This window comes from Zalophus californianus, chromosome 1 (genome assembly GCF_009762305.2).
Source record: "Zalophus californianus isolate mZalCal1 chromosome 1, mZalCal1.pri.v2, whole genome shotgun sequence".
Taxonomy (NCBI): domain Eukaryota; kingdom Metazoa; phylum Chordata; class Mammalia; order Carnivora; family Otariidae; genus Zalophus; species Zalophus californianus.
The window spans coordinates 155,530,282-155,552,299 of NC_045595.1; the positions used below are offsets into that span (position 1 = coordinate 155,530,282).

General features: G+C 39.0%; 1 protein-coding gene across 5 annotated transcripts in view; it reads left to right on the top strand.

The window, feature by feature from the left end:
- LOC113917567 (limbic system associated membrane protein) overlaps positions 1-22,018 on the top strand; it is a 651,218-nt gene that overhangs the window by 620,446 nt on the left and 8,754 nt on the right. Inside the window, exon 8 of one of the 5 annotated variants that reach the window (XM_027585416.2) lies at positions 4,328-4,449. The exons of 1 other annotated variant lie outside the window; for it this stretch is intronic. In XM_027585416.2, the coding sequence (XP_027441217.1) occupies positions 4,328-4,434 (107 nt within the window). In that variant the 3' untranslated portion in view covers positions 4,435-4,449. Of the gene's footprint in view, positions 1-1,255; positions 1,609-4,327; positions 4,450-16,878; positions 16,912-22,018 lie in introns of those variants that run through there. 3 more of the 5 variants (XM_027585415.2, XM_027585420.2, XM_027585419.2) reach the window with 3 other exon arrangements.

Sequence of the window (22,018 nt, forward strand, 5' to 3'; positions counted from 1 at the left end):
TGAGGTTTGAACGTTGTCACTATGCCTTTGTAAGAGCAGTTCTACAGCCACAAACTCAAATATTTATCTGATCATGCTTTATGATGTATATATAACATGGAACAAAATGAAGTCAGTCACGATTCACAAAGGACAGCTGTTGGATATTGAAAAACAATCTGGACCAGGAATGGAGCATGTTGGATTTTGTTGAACTCGATATTTTCCCACAAACTGAATTGTTGATTGGAGAATGACCCTAGTTTGATTTGACGTTGTAGATAGATTGTAGATAGCTTCTCTAGATCCAATAGTTCTAGAGAATATAGTATATCTCACTACTAATACTTTGGGCTTCTGCTGGTAGAAATTGAAAAGCTGTTCATGGAGACTTGGGATAGCTGATGTGTGAGGCTGGTAGAGAAAGATAATGCCCTCTTAAGTTCCCTGTTTCTTACAAGGACTTTAATTTTTAGAGATCAAATCCTTTTTTTTCTCTTCTGTCCAATCAAGATGGCAACCCGTGTGAAATGCAGTTTTCCGTGAACAAAAATTAACATATAGGATCCTTAATTCTTTTCATAGTGCCACTGGAGTACCAAAATATCTATGAAAAGTATGCCTACCTCACTCTGGTCATATTTATAGCACAAAACACCTTCATTTAATTAAATACTGTATATTGTCATCATCTAGGTAGAATCCTACGTCTCAACCCTGAAGTGCTTAAGGTGTCTATTAGCACTTGGTTGATGCAAAGGTCCTTTTCCATCCACCCACCATAAAAAAGAGAACTTTCCCTTCCCAGTAACAGAAATGCATGTTTAATTTCAGCTGTTTCATTGTTAATATCTTTCATTGGAGGGTCTCCCCACCCCCAGCCCCACTCTACATGGCTCGTCAAGCTGACGGAGGATAAACATCAGAGTCGCAGCAGGAACACAGTCCTAAACCCCTTCAAGCTGTGATTAAACAAAAACAAGGCTCAATAAATCAAATGTATTTCTCCTGGGTTTCCTTCATCATATTGCTTGATTTTCTGCAGTGATAATAATAATACTGGAATTACACCAAAGGATAATTTGTATTGTCTGTGGCCAATCAGAAATTTTCGAATGTCCTTTCCTATTCGGCCAAAAACAAGACCAAAAAAAAAAAAAAAAATCAGTGTGCTTCCCTGCTTCTTAATTTAAAAGATATACATAGATAAATAAAATAGGGTTCCATCCTTGATCTGTTTCTGATAGGTGTTTTTTCCCCATTAATTTTAATTTAGGTTTATTTATTCTGAAATGAGTCCTGAATTGCATATATTTGCATAACTACCTCTGACGACTTCGCTGCAGAAAATCCACTGAATTGTAAAATGAAGAAAGAGTCAGCTCTAAGTGACTGAGGGAACTTTTCTCACTTTGTTCGGCTCAAATCATTTACTGAGGCCTCTGAATCCTGGGAAGTGATGCTACTGCTCTTGTCTCCTCCCCATAATCTCACTTGTGCATAGCCTTTCATGAGGGAAAGCCGCTAGAGATGCCTTCACATTTAGAAGAACCGCAGGTTCAAAATGAGGTGACAAAACCATGGCGGAGATTTAAAATGAAGTAACAGGAGAGACGGGACAAAGACAAATTACCACTGTGTTGTTTTTATCACCCTCAGGTGAGGAATCCCCTTGAGTGTGGGGCTCTCTGGATTCAATCAGCCCATCTTTCTTCCACCACTGCAACTTTAAAAAAAAATTAATAACCCTGGAATGTGTCTCACTTGCTTGCCTCCCATCTGATTATTTATCCCAAGTGAACAGCCTTTCTATTCACTAACCTCGAGTGGCGAGTGGGTTTGGGAAATGCTGAGATTATCTTCCAGGCTCAGGCTTTGCACTGGGTTTGTTCACAGCTGCTTGCCATTCAGTTCCTGTTTTTCCATTGATAAAACACATTGCACATGGCTGGGTTTGCATGACTAATACAGCTGTCTAAAGCTTTCTCAGAAAACAAAACAAACCCCCCAAAATTAAAGGTAAAAAAAATTAAAACCCAACCCACAAACAAATCAGGCGTGCAGAAATCTGAGGTCCACCTGGCACGTTTCCTTCCAAAGGCAGCCTGGTGTTGTTATGGGTGGGCCTGGCTTCAGAACAGCCAGATTCCATCTCCAGTAGGAGGAGGCCATATACCTGCCCCCACCTGGCACTCCCAGACCAGACTCCACTGGGATGGAAGGAAACTGGGAGAAAAATCCTAAAAATCAATGCGTGCTGTAAAGATAACTAGACAATCCCTACAGCTTCATTTATTTTCTGTAGGATGTTATCCCAGGTATCAGTGAGAAAATACCTCTTTTCAGCTTCTTATTATAACAGCAGTGCCATCTCCTATAATAATAACGATAATAATAACAATAGCTAACATAGACAGTGGGCGTCTCATGTACCAATAGAGTTCTGAGGGTTTTTGTATGTATTAACTCAATTAATCCCCACAATCTTAAGAAACTAACATGCACCTTCTCCCACACTTTTTAATGATCAAAGTACACCCAAATTCCAATCTACACCTCGCGGCATCCAGGCACATCCATAAATCTATAGTGCATTATAAATAATGAGTATGTATGCATTTGCGTTCATTAGATATGTATCTGTCTAATGAATTTTAAACACTCATCTAATTTATTTTGTGTATTATAATGCTTGTAATACACAATACTTTTACCTTAATATCCATACACTCTCACAAAGTCTATTTCCAGACATACTCAACACAGAGACGTATGCCCGACTCACACAGAGATTTATATGAAAGCATTCATCTTTAAAAAACATGAGCAGAGCTATCTGGCATCAGCACATCTAATTTCACACACTTACCCAGGCTGATTTACATACACACCTCTGTTAATCATGGATAATTACTAGCATTGTTCTCTTTAATTCAGTTTTTCCAACTGTGAAATGGGAAAGAAATTATATTTTTCATGCCTACAAGCTCAGAGTGTTTTTTAAACAATATACAAAAGAGAGCTTCAAGTTCCTAGAAAGAAAGCATATTGAATATAAAATAATCATGCTCAGATACACATACTTCTTATAATTTTTAAAAGTACTGATATTTAAAGACACACTTGTATCAGATTGCCTGCGTATTAGCTAGCTACAAGTTCAGTGTGGCTTCATTATAGTTTGATGTATTACGGATTCTAGGAATGTCTGAAATGCCCACTGCTAACAGGTTTAACTACGGAAGTATCCCAAGGCCAAATAAAAAACATTGTTTATTATTTTTCACCAATATCCTCATATTACACTTAGAGAAGCTTCACATTGCACTGTTCTCTATTGTGTGGCGTGTGCGCGCACACACACACTCATATTTTCAGTGAGTGCTTATCATGCACGTTACCACCTGTCAGACTGATCCAACGTCATCACTTTACAGAACCCGCCCTTTTTTCTGGTCAAAAGCGTAAAGTACATCCCAGGGAAGGTTTTAGTTTTCAAATACATTTCTCTTTTCCCACTAGCTGGTGGGGAAAAAGAGGGCCTTGCTTTTTTGCTGATAGTACTTGGAAAGTAGTGTTAACAGAAATTTACAGCAAAATCATGGGCCCAGACCAGTACACATGAAGATCATTAAGAGCTGACATTAGTACCTGATGACCATCTCTGATTCCTTTAGTGGGAGCAACAGGCTGACTTCCTCCTGATTTTCTTCAGAGACTGGGAACCAAGTGAGATAGCTGTGCCAATACTTCACCTAGAATCCACACTGCACCTGCCAACACAGTGATTCCGACTCACTTCTCCCTGTTGAATCCGTTTCTGTGCCTTACTCTTCTCAGCTCTGTGTTCTTCTTTCTGCTGTGTTCCCTAAACAATTCTGGTCCTCTCCTTGCTCAAATTTGCCAGGAAGAATAAACCTGAAATGTATTCACACTGTTATTTAAATGTCCAACAGCTGCTTGGAAGTGTTACCTCTCTCAGAATTTACATTTAGCTTCAAGCTAAATGGCTAAAAATCCTACAGCGTCAATTTAAAGGTAGGAGAATTTTTCGTACAGAGACTCTTCTCTAATGCCTTTTCCTATTTTCCTAGTCTGTTTCTGCCTACACCAGTCAGACTTTCCTGGTGATCTTCCTGTACTTAGGCTCTGCTGTGCTATGTAGATTTCGAGAGCCAGCAGGGATTTGAAGATGAATATTTTTTTGAAAATCCTAGCTCCCACTAAATTTTAATTTGATGGAAATATTTCTCTTCTATGAGCTTTATGGGAAAAAATCTTTCAAAGTAACAATTACATTTGGGGATTAAGTTTAAGTAATTGACAGTCTTGTCTTTTTAATTAAAAGGAATAAAGCTGCCTAAGAAGAGCTCAGTGAGATTTGCAGCAGAAAATGTTGGCATGATGCCCCAAAGGGTAAGAAGACCAGGATCTGGAATGGACAGAAAATGCTGATGCAGGTCTCTCAGGTCTCTCCAGTGCACCCCCAGCAGAGCTGGCCCTGGTGTTTGTATCCGTGTGCCATTTAGCAGGAGGGAAGCATGGTGTTGTGAGGAGCCTTGCTGGGTGTAGCCAGGAAGGAGGTCCTTTCTTTGGGGGCTTTGTTCTATGTTCAGAGACATTGTATGGAGCAAGAGGCCTTGAACAAAGTGGCACTACTTAGAGTCAAAAAGAAAGAATACATACTCTTCCAGGAATTCAAACATTGACAGTGTCACCTCCTGACTAATGTCCTAGAAGAGCCCCCCAAAGTATAAACTTGAATTTTAGTCTGCCCCTTGGCTCTCTTTCTTTTTTACCTGAAATTTGTATTCCTGCTCTCTGTACTTCTTGATTTTCTTTTTCTCTATATTTTATACTGTATTCACCTCACATTACATGTATACTTTTTCTTTGACATCCTTCAAATAAAACCAAAGAAAAAGTTTTGATAGTAATAGCATTCACTTCCAAACACTGGTTAGGAGCCATGCAAGCAAAGCCATTATCCCATCTATCTGGAGGACACATCTACTTCTGAAGAGGCAAGATACAAATTAACCTTAGTAACAACTTCCCTTATACAGTCGCTCTATCCTCACAGTGGTCTTTCATCATCACAAGTCATTTGTAGGTATTAAATTAAACGAGCACCTCCGTCAGGGGGGAAAAAAATCAGCTTAAGTGGTCCCACCTTACATCTCCCCTTGTATACTGCTGCGAAGAAACACACCTGCCAAGTAAGAACACAGCATGACATAATGAGTTTGGAATTCCATTTTAAGGTGTTCATATGTACCCAGATGTATGATGGGAGTAGGCAGACCACTCACTAGGAAGCCACTGAGAATTGTCAGCTTATATCCACCACAAATCAGTGGGGGGAGAGACTTCACAAGTCATTTATCATGCTTCCTAATTGGACCCTGGGGAGCCAAGCATCGCCATAGTTTACTACACTGTTTTGCTTATTACTATGCTGACTGTAGAAGAAAACGCTTCCCACATCTCTGTAACACATATGTATGTTTTAACCCCTAGACATTACTACTAACAGAGTATCTTTACTATAAATTATAACTGTCAGTCCATTCTACCTTAACTGTCCCATACTTGTAACAATGGTTCTAAATTAACCACTCACCTTGCAAACCTTGCAGTTTCAGTATGACTTTTTAAACTGCCTAAGAGACATTGTTTGCGGGCAACTGTAGCATCGTGTGGGTTAGGAAAAAAAAACGAAATAGCTGTGTCTTGGCTGACTGTCCATTCTCTGCACTCTCCCATCCTCCTTAGCCCACAAAGCACCAAGCATTCCCAGCCATGTTCTATGTTGGAAAGCTGCTTGGCCATTCTAAAATGTTTTCTCGATTATACATGTAGAGTTTTTATGACTTGGAAGCAGGGAATGTTTGGAGAACAGAAACAACTGTGTAAAGAAAGAGAAAGAGAGGAAGGGAGGGAGGGAGGAAGGAAGAAAGAAAGAAAGAGGAAAAAAGAAAAAGGAAGGAAGGAGGGATGGAAGGAAAAAATCAAATGGTATCTTGTGTGTTGAATTGTAAGTTAGAAAGTAAACGGGGAGATTTGTTCTATTTTCCTCCCTGGAGTTCCAGAACACAGGTAAGTTCATCACTGAAAGCTGCTCATTGTTGCAATGCTGAAAAAGAGCAATCTCATTCGTTGGCGGTTGGTTTTCCCTTAGAGAATCAACCCTCCTGTGCTAAATCGGTTCAATTAATAGTGTGACTTCTTGTTCTGTATTTACATGTACTCTCCACCTGCTTTTGCTTTGTAGAGTTTCTCTTAGAGTCCACGTTTTCTTTTTCTTGAGATTTCTAACCATTAGGAACACAAGAAAGAGACTTCCTTCTTGATAGGCAGTGCAGGTAATTTCTGGCCCAGCTTACCTGACAATGCACAATATGTTAATCACACCATTCATTCACTCAAAAAAATAACTATCCTAGTACCTTCTATGTGCCAGACTCTGAACGTCGTCTTGGGAATGCCTGTGGAGAGCAAGGTAGACACAGCCTCGGCACTAATAGAGCTTACAGACAAGATGGGGCAGTGGATGATGTGTTAAGCAGTCATAAAAAAGTTTGCTAAGTTTAGGGTACCTGTGTAGTATTTGGGGAGCACAGGATACAGACACCTTTGCTAGCCTGGGCTGATCAGGGAAGGCTTCCAGGTGAAAGGGAAGTTTAGAAGGCGGAAAGGAGAAAAGAGAGGAGCAAACATTCCAGCACATACCAAAGTGTAGAATTCAGAGAGAGTTGAACAATATTAAGCCTAATTAATTTTCAAAATTTGAAAAAATATAACTTTTCCCAAATAGTTTCTTACTTCTCCTATTTTGCATCTGCCTTGTTTTTTAAAAAGAAAAGACATGCAATAAACCAGTGGGGTTAAAGGTAAGAGAATCTGCATTCCCACCTCTGTTACCCTCTTAGGACAAGAAAGCATCTGTTGGCTTCATTGTGCAGACATGTAGTGATACTGCATACCATGTGATAGGTAGCACTATGCTGGATAAGTTGTCTGGAAAAAATGCTGAGTGCCTATTATCTGGCAGAACATCTAGAGAAAACGTTCAGCCTCTCAACAGGGAGGTTGGCTGGTAAATTTTAATTTTAGTTGTAGGAATGGTCAAGTTGTAAGGAGCCATCAGTATTTTCAAGGAGCTGCTCCAGAACCTGGTGGTGATGTTATATTTTGAGTCAATGACACAGCAGGAGTATGAATCACTGAGGCTTCCTGGCATTCTGAGTAATAAAGTCACTTGGGAAAGGTCCAAAGCAGAACCGCCTTTACCAAGTTCTGGACTGTGGTGGTTAGTGCCATAGACATAGGGTAACTCAGAGCATACCACCATTTTTAATCCATTATCTTCTAATTTTCAAGGGCCTTAGAAGCCCTAGGAAATCTCACAAATTCATTTGTTATCTCTGCATCCAAATTCTGCAGGCCAGTTACCTTGTTTTATGGTACTTGAATTTTTTTTTTTTTTTGAAACATACAAAATGAAAACACACATTACATGGATTAAAGACAGTCTTGAATACCTTAGAATTTAAAACTAAAATGTATTCTAAAACAGATCTGCAATTCACAATTTAGGGCTGGGAAATAAAAAGAGAGGAAGAAAACCAGAAACGATGAAAATCTCTAGAGACTTACCCACACCTGTGCTTTTAATCCTTTTTAGCAAGTTAAATAAATGAAGGCACAAAAGGCTTTAAAATATACATAAAATGTATGCTTTTAAACATGGAAAATATAATCTGCTTTGCACCAACAGCTAAGTAGATTTGGGGCTGGGACGTAGTTCTTTATTAAATGAGAAGACTTGTCTTTAATTCCACAAGGGCAAAAGGCCAGGACAGTACCCACAGGTGCAAAGGGCACGTTCTAGATACAAGGGCAGAAGCACTTTGTTTCTTCCGTAAGACAGAAACTGCACGCCTGGCCCTAATACCTTACTGACTGACAGCTGATTCAAATAAATTTACTTCTGGAGTTTGTCTAATCTTATATGTATTTTTAGGTAGAATGGCCCAGGGAAACCCCTTTATTAAACTTAGACCCTTGGGCATTCTCTAACATTTTAATTCATTGATTATTAAAAATTAAATTTCTCAGGCTAAATAAGAAGCCCATAGGATTTGAGGAAGTTGCCTTGCTGTAAGAGACTTAATGAAGCCCTCTCGTTATGGTGGGAGTGCTCAGCGAATCCCCACTTTCTGTAACAACCCATCTCACCATTGAGCAGAGCCCATAGAGGCTAAAGTTACATCACACACACTCATAAAGTGCAATTATATCAAGCCTACAGTCGGAAGGACCTCATAAACCCCTATAATACATTTTTTATTGCATTGTCATTTCATGTTGTTAAGACTATGTTCCCTATAGAAACTCAGCCTTACTATCTTAGCTTCTGTTTGGTTTTGCTCTATGATACCAGCCAACTAAAAGAGTGAGAAAAAAAAAATTTCAATCTCCTTGTAACGATGTCAACCCAAAGCCAAATATTATTTTCTTTTCCCTAGGGTTTTTAAAAATGCATTGATTTGTTTTTATAAATACTTTTCTATTCTGATAATGAATGTTATGCATTCTCATTATGGAAGAACTTGAAAATACGTGAAACTATAAAGAAGAAAATAAAGATCAGATACAATCTCTCTCCTCAGAGATAACATCATTAATATGACATAAACAAATGTTTCATCTGAAGGTCTGAGCTTAAAAGAGTTAAGTTAAAATACCTAAGCCATTCTGTTTTCTGCCCTTTCTGAGGCTGGGCATGTGTCTGTGACTTGCCCAAGCTCACAGCCCAGGCAGGCCCCGGAGTAGCCCTCCTGCCCCGGATTAGGGCTCTCTCCACAGCGACAGACACACTTGCAGCTCTTCCAGATCCCAGTCAAACCTGACTCTTCCTACCAGAGGTTTCCCTTGTGTCCCTTCCAGGATTTCCAGTGAGAGTTCCCCTTTTATAAGTTTGTCTCTTTTTAATGAAATGAGCATTTAAAACATTTTTTTCCTGATGCTTTTTACTGTAGAACACTTGGTTTCCAGGGGATTGGTCCATAAATTCATGAGAATAAACAGTGAGTCTCAAATATTTTCTTAGAAGACTTTATTTATTTGAGAGAGAGAAAGCACACACAAGCAGGGGGAGGGGCAGAGGGAGAAGCTGAGCAGGGAGCCCGATGTGGGGCTTGATCCCAGGACCCTCAGATCATTCCTGGGATCAGGACCTGAACCAAAGGCAGACACTTAACTGACTGAGCCACCCAAGCGTCCCTGTGAGTCTCAGATATTTTATTCACATTATACAGTAAGAAATTATGTCAGCATTAATCTTGTTTGGGCTTATTCTTTCTTTCAACTAGAAGTTATCACCATATGCCCAGAGTGACAAATATTTGGCTAAATCTTTCATGGCTCCAACTCACTCCTAAATAACATCAAACACATGAAGTCCATTTTAGGCCAACTTTTAAGGGGAAAAACCCTCAGAAGTGTTTGAAAGTAAAGCGTAAGATTCCTTTCATGACCTAAAGTTAGCTAAGGGAAGCCAACATCCCTTCTCAAATACTGATGACATACTAAGACCTCTTAGTCTCCCCCAGCCAGTTTTAAATATTCTCTTAGTAGTTAGGATATTAGTCCACCTATAAATTAACTAAGAAAATAGAAATCAGGGTACCTGACTGGCTCTGTCTGCAAAGTATGTGACTCTTGATCTCAGGGACGTGAGTTTAAGCCCCATGATGGGTGTAGAGGTTACTTTAAAAACAAACAAACAAAAAACACAGCAATAATAGAAAAAAAAAAACACAACACAAAACAAACAGGAATAGCCTTAAGGTTAAGGTTTAGACCTATTTCTCTCTTTTGGCTTTTTCCCCCTGAACTACGCCCAGGATGGTTACTGTGATTCTCAGAGAACATTACTCCAGAGGTATTAGGCATTAGGGTTTGTACAACATGAATACAGTAAGTAGGAGAAAATAAAAAAAAAAAAACTCTAACTATTTTTTTTATTTTTTTAAAGATTTTATTTATTTATTTGAGAGAGAGAGAATGAGAGATAGAGAGCACGAGAGGAAAGAGGGTCAGAGGGAGAAGCAGACTCCCTGCTGAGCAGGGAACCCGATGCAGGACTCGATCCCAGGACTCCAGGATCATGACGTGAGCCGAAGGCAGTCGTTTAACCGATTGAGCCACCTAGGCGCCCAAAACTCTAACAATTTAAACAGAAATCACAGCCATATCTTTTTTGTACGTCAAAAAAACAATAATAATAATACTTGTAAGTAAAAGTTGCCTAAAGTCTCTGAGTGGAGAAACCTGCAAGAAAGAAATTAATAACTTTCTAAGCTTGAAAGTGGCTTTGAAAATTGAATTAATTAATGTCCTGCTTTTAAGCCACTATAAAAATAAGGGTTTTGTTTTTCAAAACTGTGACCAAAAGAAAATAAAAGTCAGAGCACATAAAACATAAATTCCCATCGAAGAATCTTATAAATGTTATGCTTCAGGTCTTCATAATCAATGAAAGAGGAAGAGGCAGCACGTCGAATCTTCTTCATTTCCTTTATTAAATTTTTTAAGGATTTTAACCCCATGCTTCTCTTCCTTGTTCCAGGCAACTGGAGGGTAAAATCCCCATTGAATGTGGACCTTCCCTCTCTTCTGAACATACAGTCTTACTAGATCTCCCAAAAGGCAAAAAAAAAAAAAAAAAAAAAAAAAAAGTGCAATTAATTATTTTAAAGTCCTCAAACTAACGTGTCATTTTCAAAACCTAAAGTGCATCAGATGACTAGCCTTATACAAAGAATTGTGCCCTACACAACGGAAGAGGGAATATTCCCTTGTTCAGATGTCAGTGGCAGATTATAAAGTGAGCCATTCATGTTCAAGTAAACATGGAACTAGAACAACCATACACAAATGATATAGACCCCAAAGCTCTGTACATCTTACCTGGGGCGGGGAATGAGTGCTTAGAAGCAGGGAGTTCGAGGTAAGTGGTTAAGAGTCAAGAGTCAAAGCACTGAAAATCAATTCTTCTCTTTATGGATTTGTTGTACCCTCATCTTGGCTCTACCAGATAGAACTCAAAGAAGACAAAATGCCAAAATTGTTCAGAAACATAGACTTGAACATTCCCTAGGGCAATAAGGGATTTTCCAAACTGTAAACTCTGTAGAGTTTCCAGGGACGCATCTCTCTCACTTTCATATCACTCACTTCAATTTCTGGGCAGAGAGAGAGGCAGAGAGAATGAATCACACCACCTCGTGGAAGATGAGAGGTAAGGTCTTCTGGTCTTTGAACAATAAAAGAAGGTAGGGTTTCTATCTTCTAAGGTTTCAATTTTCATTAGTCAAGAGGATATTCTCTTTTTTATTTCTTTTTTCTTTTTTTTCTTTTTTCTTTTTTTAGAGAGGGAGAGACGGGGATGAGGGGCAGAGGGAGAGGGAGAGAATCTTAAGCAGGTCCTACGCCCAGTGCGGAACCCAACTTAGGCCTCAATCTCACGACCCTGAGATCATGACCTGAGCTGAAATCAAGAGTCAGACACTTAACCAACTGAGACACCCAGGTGACCCCAGTCCAGAGGATATTCTTAAGTAAACCTCAACCACCCAGAAAATTTTCTATCTGACTGAATTTGGGGACCGATGAAAGGACTTCCTCATCCCATTTGGCTCTCCAAATGCCTGATTTCCCAGCAAAAATTTTCCCTTTCCACTAGGGCATGATGATTCCAAAAGAAGAACAGAATCTTCCTCTACCTAGAATCCTAGCTAGGCTAGATCTTGAGGTACGAAATGATTCAATTGCTCTTTCATTTGCTCATTCCTTCATCCACTCATCTATGCATGGGCATTTATTCAGCAAATCTATTGGACACCTACTTCATGCTAGAGAAATAGTGAGCTGAGACTACACTAGTGAACAAGGAAGACATGCTCTATGCCAACTGAGAGACTGAATTAGCTCTTTCCGATGCTGCATGTTTGTCTAACATGGATGGGTATAAAGAATCTGAAAGTTAAAAGTCAAAGACAGTTTGATAAATGTGTCATGACACTTGCCTTTTCTAGTACTAAGTTCTTTCCCCCATTGCCTCCTTGTACCCCATCAGCAGGAACTAAAGTCTAAGCATTTGGCAATAATGCTTCTAGAGAATTCTAGAACTTTCTCTGTACTAAACTCACCCACAAAGTTTTGTTCATTGTATTGCTACAGTAGATTTATCTTTTTATTCTTTGAACTTGCACTGCCATGCTTACTTGTTAAATGTATTTGCTAAAGCGTATAGTTTTTGTACCTTTATACCTAAGAGGTATAAAAATCATAGGTTTCAACTGTATTCTAATGAGTGTGTCCAGGAAATCCCTACAGAAATAATATCCTTGGCAAGTCAGTTTTACTCAAGAATTTGGAATCACCTTAGCACTACAAAAGGAAGAATAATTCTCAGTTGCTTCAGGACAACAATTTTTTTTTTTTCTTTTCTGTAAGAATAGGAAAGACTCCTTCTGGAAATGTAGCGTTTCGTGCTGGCTCTGACTGAAAAAAGTTTTTATTTTTCCCACTATTGCCACCTGGTGGACAAAGGCAATTTCTTTAGAGAGCACATAGGAACATATCTTTGTATTACCACAAGATGGCAGCACACAACCAAGCTTTCAAAATGCCAGGCTCAAAACATTCAGAGTTTTGCTTCTCAAAACAGAATGTTCTATTCCAACAGAAGAGGATGAATAGGAAATAATAGTACAAAATAAGCACTCTGTTTTGCTTTCCTAAAGATAAATGGAATTCCAAGTCTTGAGACCATTAATTATTGTTTCAATCAAAAAGAATGAAATCTTGCCATTTTCAACAACGTGGATGGAACTAGAGGGTATTAAGCTAAGCATAGTAAGTCAGTCAGAGAAAGACAAATATCATGATTTCACTCATATGTGGAATTTAAGAAACAAAACTGATGATCATAGGGGAAGGGAAGGAAAAATAAAATAAGATAAAAACAGAGAAGGGAGGCAAACCTTAAGAGACTCTTAACTGTAGAGAACAAACTGAGGGTTGCTAGCGGAGAAGGGGGTGGGGGACAGGCTAGAGGGGTGACGGACATTAAGGAGCGCACTTGTTGGGATGAGCACTGGGTGTTGTATGTGGGTGATGAATCACTGGTTCTGCTCCTGAAACCCCAGTGCTGCACTGTATGTTAAATAACCTGAATTAAAAAAATCATCATCATCATCATCACAAACCGGTTTCTTTATTGCAATAGGGAGGGCTTCCTAAAATTTAACTCGTAACCTAGTTTGCTTTTAAAGTTATTTCAAGCAAATGCATATTTTTTCTGATTTTTTGTGCTATTTTCTTCATAGAGTATAATATTTGGACAATGTTTTAAAATCCTTCATTTAGTGAACTCTTTTTAATTAATTAGCAGGGGAGTTTCTGTTCCCTAAGAGAAATATTTAGACATGTAGACTCTTATCCAGGCCTGTGTCACTGACTGGTTAATCCAGGCATATTGCTGGTTTTCTCCTGACCAAAATGCTGCCTGGTCAGTCTGCCTCCCTGTCACTTCAGTGTGCTAACATCTCTTGATGTTTCATTCATCCTTATTGCTGCAGTAAATTTTTTTTGTTATTATTATTCTTTAGATCTACACTGCCATAGCTTACTTGTTAAGATATATTTTTCTCTTTTCCACCAAACTGACAGTCCTCTCCAAAGGGGATTTTACCACAAATCTGATAACATTAACTCTCATTCATTGAGCATTAACTATGTATCTAGCAGCATTCTGAGTACAGTATGGTAATTAGTTTATCTAACCGGTAGCACAAACTTATAAAGAGCACATTGATTAAATTTATTTTACAGATAATGAAACTTAGGCAAAGAGAGGTTGAGTGATACTTTCTAGCTTAAGCAGAACCATTGGTCTTCCTGCCTGCCCAGGTTCCTGAACACTTCCTTGGAATTATTCCCATGAGGCCTGTGGATCAGGGATGGAGCAGGGGAAACCAAGTATTCTTGACATAAAGATGGTCCCGTTAGGGATCTAGGCCTCTTTGGGTGAAAAACAATCATTCCGTGACCTTGTAGCACCCTTATAAATTCCAAAGAATGATAAATTGAAAGGTTTGACCAAAGAAAGAAGGGAAGTTGCCCTTTGCACAAGAGCAGAGCCAAACTGTCCCCAGTTGATACTGAATCATTGAAATATCCCAGCGAGAACCCTAGAGTTATATAAGCTATAGTTACATAGCCTTGCTTTCATAAAAACACCAGAGGGGCATTGTAGGATAGTGGAAAGGTTCTAGTTGGAGAAGAGAGAGCCCTAAATTTCAGTCTCAGCTTTACTCTGTGTGACCCCGGGTAACTGATCATACTATTCTAAGTACGTTCTCTACAGTGCCTTTTCAACAATTTTTAAGGCAACATATTTATTTCAAAGAAAAGTAGTCAGAGTAGGTATTATGAAAGAAAATAAGTGGCAGTGTGTTTAATATACAATTGAAACATCAGTAGTCTGATGATCAACATAGTCAATAGGTAGAGTTGTTTTATAAACAAAACAGTGATTTTTTTTTTTTTATCTTGATGGAATCTGGCTTCACTTCTGGAGTAAGAGTGACATTGGTTTCTGGCTTCTGCTAGAAGAGGAACAGAATTCTCACTACATCCTTCTATACAGGCTTCCACACAGAAGATTGTGCAAGGAACAGACTAACTCTTCAAAGACAGAAGGACAGGTGCCAGTGGCTTTGAGCATCTTCAGAAGTGCATGTAGAGGCCCACCAGCAATCATCATACAAAAGAACATTCACACTAGGATCCCCCGTCCCTCATCTAACCGGTTTAGGCAGGCTGTCCTTATGTGTAGATACAGCTTGCCGTTAGGAGCAGCCTGGCTTACACTAGTTTTGCTAATGCTGAATTGTAGCCAAACATTTTCAAAACTTCAGACACTAGAAAAACTGTGCCCTTCTTATAGCCATCATAAGAATACCAGAAAACGGCATGCTGTTTGAGGGCTTCTCCCTGTGACCTCCTTTGGATTGACAAATGGAAAATTTGTGAAGGAAATAGACTGCACCGAACCTCAGAAATTTTGCATACCTGATTCTGAAGGTCTGAACCCTTTGTGCTAAATCAGATCATAAGTCAGCTACTCAGGCTCTCTGTTGTTTTAACAGTCTCAGGCTCTGTTAAGAGGATGCTTGGCCTACATTTATTTTTCTCATATTTCAGTGATTCTAAATCTGCTCTGGCCCATTGTGCATTCAGAGTGCCTTCATGCATTGGCCATACTACAAGAGGGAACAGGAGCAGAGACAGCCCTGCTTCCCTGGAACTCATAGTCCAGTAGCGAAGACAAGTATTAATCAAACATCAGACAAAGGTATTTAAAATTAAAACTGAGATGAGTGTCATGAAGGAGAGCAGAGCTTATATTAAAGGGACTTAATTTTACTAGGGAGACTAAGGAAGACTTCCCTGACTTCTGAAGGATGAGTGGGATTTCTAGTAGTGATAACATTGGGCCATCGGCCCCACAACAACAACAACAAAAAACATGATCCCATGGAGAATGAAGGAAGGCTTGTGGGCTGGGATGCAGACATGATGAGTCTGGAGAGATGAGGGAGGAGAGCCATGGATGCAATGCTAAGGATTTGGGTCCATATCCTGGAAGACGCAAGAAAGCATGAACAAGTTTCAAGCAAGACAATGAGGTAAACCAGATGTCCCATTCAAAGAGCTCTCTTTAGCTTCAAAGTTCAGTCACTTTACTTCCTTAGTGAAAGTGTGTTATTGGGGGGTGCAAGGTCATGTCCTGATCACAGAGAAGACAATCCATATCCCACAGCCATGGTTTGGGCTCCTATGTCTAACTTACCATTCAGTTGGTCCTAAAGATCAAAGTGGTAGCCTATGGAAATTTTCCACATTTACTTCTAAAAATCTAACAGTATTGTTGTTTAGTTGATAAAGTTACTCAAAAGGGAATTCATGTGTTTGACCACTATGAGCTCTTCCAACCCTGAGATTTATACACTTAACAAGTATTTATTGAACACATACTGCATGTCAGACTCTAATCTAGGCGCAGAAATACAATGGTTGACAAGACAGACTTCATTGCTGCCCTCACAGAACATTTATTCTAATGGAGGAGATAAACTTTAACCAAGCAAATAAGTAAATTTATAAAATGATACCAACTAGTGATAAATGCTAAGAATATTAATAAAACAGGGTAAAGGAATAGAAAGTGACCTAGGGTACCATTTTGATAAGGTGATGGGAGAAGTTCTTCCTGAGTTGGTGTCCTTTCAGTAGAAATCTGAATGAAATGACTGTGTGGGCCATGCAGGGATCTGGGGAAGAAACATTGCAAGCGCATAAAACAACAGGTGCACCACTTGTAAAGCTGGAAAGGATTTAGTGTGTTAGGAGAAAAGCAAGGTCAACTGGCTTGAGTGGAGTAAACCAGGGGCAAAATGGCAGGAGGGGGTTAGAGGCCAGACACCTTCTATCATCCCATTAAATTGCAGTCAAGAGTACTTCTACATGCCATTCTCAGAGTTCTTGTACTTGTCTATACACATAACATGTAGCATCAAGTGTTTGTAGTTGGAAATTATTTTTGCCACCTCCAACTGAACAACATTTGTTCCAACAAACAATCTCTTTCCATGTGCCTTTCTTTCGATCTCTACCAGTACGTGTTCCTATTAGAATGTTCTTTCCACCTTTTGTCCCATTCCCCTTTCAGTGGAGAGTACCAGATTACCTTTGTGCTTATTCTCAATTGATAAAAAAAAAATTTATCTGTTTTTTTGTTTTGCTAAATGTTTCTTTTTTTAGAAATTGGCACCACCGTGCACTTCAAGCAAAAAGGTATGGTTCTTATTTCTGATCACCTACTGTATGTTAAAATTAAGATTTCTTAGCCATATATTGGAGTCTTATACTCTTGAGTTTATTTCATCTCAATAATTTGTGATAATAATTTCCATAACATATTTACCACTATGTTTCCCAGATTGTGAACTTTCTCAGTCACAAAAAGCCCTGATCCAACCCATGACCCCTATATCACTTTTGACAGCTATTCTTTTTTAAATCTCTAGAACTGAACAAGTTATCCCCCTCCCACTTTCCATATCCTAGGTGGCCATGGTTAACCCTTGCAGATCTGCACTTTTGGCAATGTTCCCTGCCCAGTGACTGGGCTCTCATAAGAGACAGAGAGCCTACTTACTGTCCCTTGTTGGCTATTAAAATAGATACATTGCTAAAGGAAATAGAGTAGCATTTCCTAAAATGAAGCATTGAACAGTTAATATTCTCCCTGCCTCGGTGTTCTCACAGGTCTTCCTATAACCTCCCCCTTCTGCGGTACACCCAGCTGCTGGGGTCTCCCAGGGACAGCACCACATGCCTCCATCAGCCACGTGACACAGTAATCACCCACCTCTCCCTACAAAGGCAATGCAATCAGGTGAAAACTTCATGAACTGAAACCTACGATGCAAACAATGACCAATTCTGAGGTGCCCTCTTTACAAGTCCAACATAAATCCTTAACAGTATCTGTCCCCAGACAAAAGCTACGGAGGAACCTGCATGGCCAGACAGCAGCCTCCTTAAGTCCTCATGGCCACTCACCTGGATTGGTAATTGTCTCGTATGAAGATGTTTTCTTCTCTGGGCCTCAAAGAGAATGAGACAACCCAGGTCATTCTCAATTTTGAAAATCTATTCTTGTGGGACTTAGACCCTACCAGTGACCAGCATCCACAGAGACTTTGTACACTTCGTTGCTTACTCCCAGGAAAGGGTCAGCACCTTGTTTATGGCCAGCTCTAGCAAGTCTTCACATAAGGCAGCAGAGACGAAGCCACCAGAAATACATACATGAACCAAGATCATTTGGGGTAAGAAGGTGTAAACTCGTGTCCCTTTCGGCCCTTCTTTTCTCCCCAATGCCATGATTATCAATTACATGTGAATTTTAAGTTTCTAGTGTTAGTGGAACATATGATATCTTAGGTGTTGGAGAAATAGGGCATAGGGTTTTATTTCAAAGACCACCAAGATAAATTCCTAGTGTCAACCAAAGGAATTCTTAGTATTGGCCTACAATTTCGAAATTTTGTATGCCAAATATTGGATGCTGTTTTGTTGGAGAAGATGTGATGGACTTTATGGTAAGAATACTTTAAGCTTATTCAAGACTCCCCTTATACAGAGGGGAGATAATACATAAAAAATTATGTAGGAGGAACCCAAATTGAAGTCTAAGACATGGCTCAAATTAAACATCAATTTATCCCCTCTTCTATGCTCCAGCCTGGAGGATATAGGCTTTAATCCCCAATTCCGTCCTGCAGAGGAAGCTGTACTGGCTGAACATAGAGAGCAGGTGGCGCCAAAGTCAATCTTACCAGGCTTCCCTTTAAACGTGGCTTTCCAGGACAGGGAAGGGCCTTTGCCTGCACATTTAGATATTATCTAAGAGAGATCTTAGAAGATTGTTTTTCTCCTTTGCTTAACAATTGTTTTGTATTCGAGTTTTTGTTTTATTTTCAGTCACTCGGTCAGTCCTTAATAGTTTTTTTTTTTTTTTTTAAGATTTATTTATTTATTTATTTGAGAGAGCAAGAATGAGAGATGGACAGAGAGAGCACATGAAAGGGGGGAGGGTCAGAGGGAGAAGCAGACTCCCTCCTGAGCAGGGAGCCTGATGCGGGACTTGATCCCCGGACTCCAGGATCATGACCTCAGGTGAAAGCAGTCGCTTAACCGACTGAGCTACCCAGGCGCCCCGTCCTTAATAGTTCTAAGAAGAATTAAAACTTAAACTTACCTGGTCTTTCTTCTTTTCTTGCATGGCTCAACTACGTACAGGAATAAAAATTATTATTGACTTTGATTCCTTAGTGGCTGAAAGGAATGCCTGAGGATCCCTGAAGCTGTGATTAATGTTTTGTTTTGTTTTAAGAATGATTATTTTGAATAAATCTAGTCCTAAATCTAGGAATGAGTCCTAAGTACTCAGGAGAAGCAACAGAAATGCATTGGCTAGATTGGAATGAATCACAAAGTGTCTCCAAGTACATGCTCTCTAAAGCAGGTGTTGGAAAATCACGTTGTACTTTCTTTTGAGATTTTACTGAAAGACAATCAATTGTCTGTGCTGCGCATCTTGCATCAAATTCTTGTAGAGACTTGCCGAAAATTCTCATATCCCACAATTTCAGGATGCTTTATCAACCTTGTCCTTAATCACAGATTCCCTTGTAAAAGCATTATTGTGGCAAAGTGCAATCCAGCATTCACCTTGATACAGAGTCTCACTTATCATCCTGTGCTGAGGTTGAGAACCTTGACCTGGTATGTTGAGTCAAGATTCTCAATCTTGCTACAGCTGAATTTTGCCCCTTCGGGTCGAACTTTAAAAAGCCTTGACCCAATTCACAAGCTGGTGCCTTTGATTCAGGGGTATTTCATGTCTTCCTGTAATCCAAGCTTCTATAGTTAATAGCAATGATGATGATGCTACCATTTTTTGAATGTTTACTAGATACCACACATATAAGTGTGCACACACACACACATAAACACATATAGCATGTGGCTAAATGCCAAGATATGATTTTTGTCTGTTGTATGAAAAACATGTAGCAATTTTTGAATTGTGGTTCTATTTGCCCATCTATTCTTAAGGCTAATTTATGTTTACAGACTCTTGCTTTCATTATATCTGTCAGTATATAAAAGCACTTGCTGAGCCTGGCCATCTGGTGTGGGAAATAAGATTTATCATTTGCATTTCCACAAATAAGCAGAAATTTCATAACTATGAACTAAAACATAATTAATGATTTTGCTGATTATTCTTCCCTGAAATAGCCATTAACTGAAGTAGTCTCCTATGCAGTCATATATATCTATAATTGCATACACACTTGTGATGATGCGCCAACTATCATTCATTTACCCTTGCATTTTTTTCAAGCTATTTATTTACTCTCAAAACCAATTATGAAAAGAGCAAGTCATATAAGCACATCAAATAGCTATATGAGAGCACTTAATAAATAATAATTGATAGAAGTGAAGATATCCTTAACAGATCCACGAAATGCATTTCAAATATATAATAATAATTCTACTAAGGATAAAATTAAGATTATTAGCATAGTCATACTGGAATTCCCTACACATATCATAGGCTAGCATGTGAAAATAACAGTTAATTCTCAATTGTATCTATTAAAAGGCCAATAATATGTGTGTACATATATCATATTTGTATATATGAGTATGCATATAATATATACTTCTCTTTCTATCTGCGAATATATGTGTGTACATACATTAGCAAGAATGTTATATGTGAACATATTTATTTAGGTTCCTATATGTATATATTGTATTTTTCAATGATGGAATTTTTGCTTTCTCAAATACTTACTGCCCTTCAAATAAAATGATAAGACTAGGCTTTTTAGACTTCCCCAGGTACCACCCAACTCCAAGATGTCTGAAAGATAATCTAGCCTGTCCCAGCACTAAAAGTGAGGTTAAGGACATAGGCAAAATTAGACTCTTTCTAAAAACGTTCTGTTTCACACTATCCCTAGGGCAAAACAAAAATCATTTTTGCTTGGTCCTGTGAGGCCTCAATTTGTGTGTAGTCTTTCTCTGTTTTGGAAGCTGTCCTGACCCACTAATCCAAGTAAATGCCATTTAAAGCATATAGAGGAATTAAAATGATAGGGAAATGCATTAGCATCTGGCCAGAAGCCCTGGGGAGTTGCCACTGAGAGAACTTAAAGGTCACAAAGGCCAAAAAGGATGGTGGTGAAGGGTGTGGAGGGTGGGCTTTGAAAGGCATGGAGCTGAGACTCTGAACACCTGTATTCTAGTGCTCAGTCGACAATTCCCATCAGGTGCTTTATGCAGGATACATGATCTTCTTGAACCTAAATTCCTCATGAAAGGCATGAAGCCGAAGGTAGTGGAAGTGTCTTTTATTAATAAAATCCTATAGCCATTCAGAAACTTAAAGAATTGACTGATTGAATATTTAAATTGTTTACTCTGTATCTCCGTAGCTTTCCAGATAATAAAGCTCATTTTCTACCATTTCAAAGTTGGCATATATTCATATTTTTAGAGTAAGTAATATTTTTAATATTCTCAAGAAGACATTCTAGTAAAACATATTCTATTGAAAATTGTTTTCAAAGATAATGGTTGCCTCCATGTCGTGTTTTGTTCATTCTGGCTATTGTTTTAAACGTACCGAAAATTCATTTGCTGAACGTTTCACTCCTTCACTGTGGAACTTCACTGCATAGTGGTGACAGGCAAAGACTGGAGCCAGCCACCTGGGCCAAAACCCCAGCTCCTCTGCATACTAGCTGTGTAGATGTATGCATTGCCTCTTACTATCTCAGTGTAAAATAGGGTTCATTATAATACCCGTCTCATAGGATGGTTATATGCTTACATGCGTAAAGCATCTGTGACAGTACCTTCTAGTAAGTGCTGTGTAAGTGTCGGTTTTATTTGGGTGTTGTTGCCATTATTTATATAAAACACAGATTAGGAGGACATTCTTGAATTCAACATTTTCCCTGTTATTTGACCTCTGATCTGATATGTTCGTAGACACTTTTGGAAACATTCGCCTACCAGAGGACGCTTCCATTGCACATGCAAACCATCATAGGTTTAAACACACACTCGCGCACACACACGCACACACACACTCACATGCACATTCGTTGACACACGTTGATCAGCATATGTGCCCTCAAAACTGCAAAGTGACCCGTAATTAGTCACACTGATTTCTCTTTCGAACATCATTGTCTAAGCATACAGTCTTAAATCTAAAAATCTTTGTTGTGAAAAATACTAACATTTTCTTCTTGTAATGGATCTATATGAACAGAACTATACAGAAGGAGAAAATGGAGCAAGCAAAGCA